General features: G+C 39.3%; 1 protein-coding gene across 1 annotated transcript in view; it reads right to left on the bottom strand.

Annotated features, from left to right (window-relative positions):
- The window catches only part of LOC103807793 (E3 ubiquitin-protein ligase CBL-B-like), a gene marked incomplete at both ends in the record, with an annotated part of 115351 nt that overhangs the window by 32969 nt on the left and 80435 nt on the right, over positions 1–1947 (bottom strand). The window contains 1 exon segment of the mRNA XM_009080539.1: positions 2–66. Within this exon segment, the coding sequence (XP_009078787.1) occupies positions 2–66 (65 nt within the window).

Below are 1947 nucleotides of genomic sequence, written 5' to 3'. Positions count from 1 at the left end.
GAATGCCATATATCCAGGATGGGTCACAGCTAAGAAGTTCCAATTCCTTAAGATTGAGCCCCATGGCTAAAAAGAGAAGACAAACAATTAAACAGATGCAGCCAAGAGTTATGTATTTCTAATAAAATTCAAGTCTATATGTGAGAGACACTTACAGTGGTTTAATATCAGCTCAAAAATACACACTTGTGGTTATGGTCTAAATAGTACAAAAGACTCTCCTATATACCCAGCTTTGCTACAAGCGTTGCTTCAACAGAATTATTCCAAGAACATTAAGTAGAAATTTTTGGATAAAGATTTTGCAAACCTTGAATTTAAAAAGAACTTCTATTCATAGCTACATAAAATTTTAAACATCATCTTAAGACAGAACCTGGAGAATATAACTCCATGATGGTTTAATAAAAACATAATTAAGCCTATTCTTCAGAGGTCCTGAAGCACTTTCACAGTTAGAATTATTCCAAGAACATTAAGTAGAAATTTTTGGATAAAGATTTTGCAAACCTTGAATTTAAAAAGAACTTCTATTCATAGCTACATAAAATTTTAAACATCATCTTAAGACAGAACCTGGAGAATATAACTCCATGATGGTTTAATAAAAACATAATTAAGCCTATTCTTCAGAGGTCCTGAAGCACTTTCACAGTTACAGAATCACAGATTCAGTTAGGTTGGAAGAGACCACAATGGGTGGTCCAACCTACTTGAGCTGGGCCACCCTAGAGCACATGGCTCAGGATTGGGTCCAGATGGTTCTTGAATACCTTCAGTGAGAGAGAATCCACAACCTCTCTGGACAATCTGTTCCAGTGCTCAGTGACTCACACAGTAAAGATGTTCTTCCTTGTATTCAGGTGGAACTTCCTGTGCATCAGTTTTTGCCTATTACCTCTTTTCTACTGTTTTCCACAAGTGAGAAGAGTCTGGCTCCATCATCTTGGCCAGTTAATGATAAGTAACACTAACAAATTAATCCCAATTAAGCCACTAATTTGCCCTGTCATTCCTTTTCTTATTCTCTACTTCTTAATTTCTTCAGTCACCATAACGGTATTACAGCCAGAAAAAAAACCCAAATATTGACAGCACTTCACCAGAGTCTTAGCTGACCTGAATAGCAACTGCTTCAGAAAACTCAGTGAAACATGCCTGATATGCTATCACTTTGAAGGATACAGAACTTTCCTTTACTGTAATCGAAGATTTTTAAGTCCTGGATTAATACAAATATATAAATATCCATTGCCAGCATTCAGAGTCAAGAAACTGCCTCTGAATGGTTTGGAGATTTTTTTTGTATTTTCCAAAAGATCAAGGCAGGTGAAGTTAAGCAACACAAAAGAAGAGGCTTGTGTTCTTATGTGCCCTGCAAATTCCCTTTAAAAGAACTTCTTAGGGCTAGTCAGGCAGACATGAAATGCCTGTGTGACATGCTTGAGCAGATTATCCCAACAGCTCTGCTTGAAAGTATGCTACGTTTCCCAGGCAAACCCTAACCACTGCTTAAATACAGATGAATACCTGTTTATTTTAAAATGGCTCTTCAAATCAGACACACAGTAGAAGGGTTACAAGCACAGAGGACATAAGAAACCTAAAGTGTTCATATTTGTACAAAAGCAAAGAGGGAAAAAAAAAGTCACAATCCTAGATGCATCTTGCCAGCTCCTTCAGCAAGCTCAACAAGGCCAAGAGCGAGGTCCGGCACCTGGGCTGGGGCTATCCCAAACACAAGTAGAGGTTGAGTGGAGAATGGATTAAGAGCAGCCCTGAGGAGAAGGACTTGGAGGTGCTGGTGGATGAGCAGCTGGACATAAGCCAACAGTGTGTGCTTGCGGCCCAGAATGCCAACTGCATCCTGAGCTGCATCAAAAGCATTGTGGCCAGCAGGTAGAGGGAGAGACCCCACCTAGAGTGCTGCATAGAGCATCTGCTTAT

This window comes from Acanthisitta chloris, unplaced genomic scaffold, assembly GCF_000695815.1.
Source record: "Acanthisitta chloris isolate BGI_N310 unplaced genomic scaffold, ASM69581v1 scaffold1168, whole genome shotgun sequence".
Classification (NCBI taxonomy): domain Eukaryota; kingdom Metazoa; phylum Chordata; class Aves; order Passeriformes; family Acanthisittidae; genus Acanthisitta; species Acanthisitta chloris.
The sequence above is the reverse complement of the archived record's forward strand: the minus strand, read 5'-3'. Positions and strand labels throughout refer to the sequence as shown.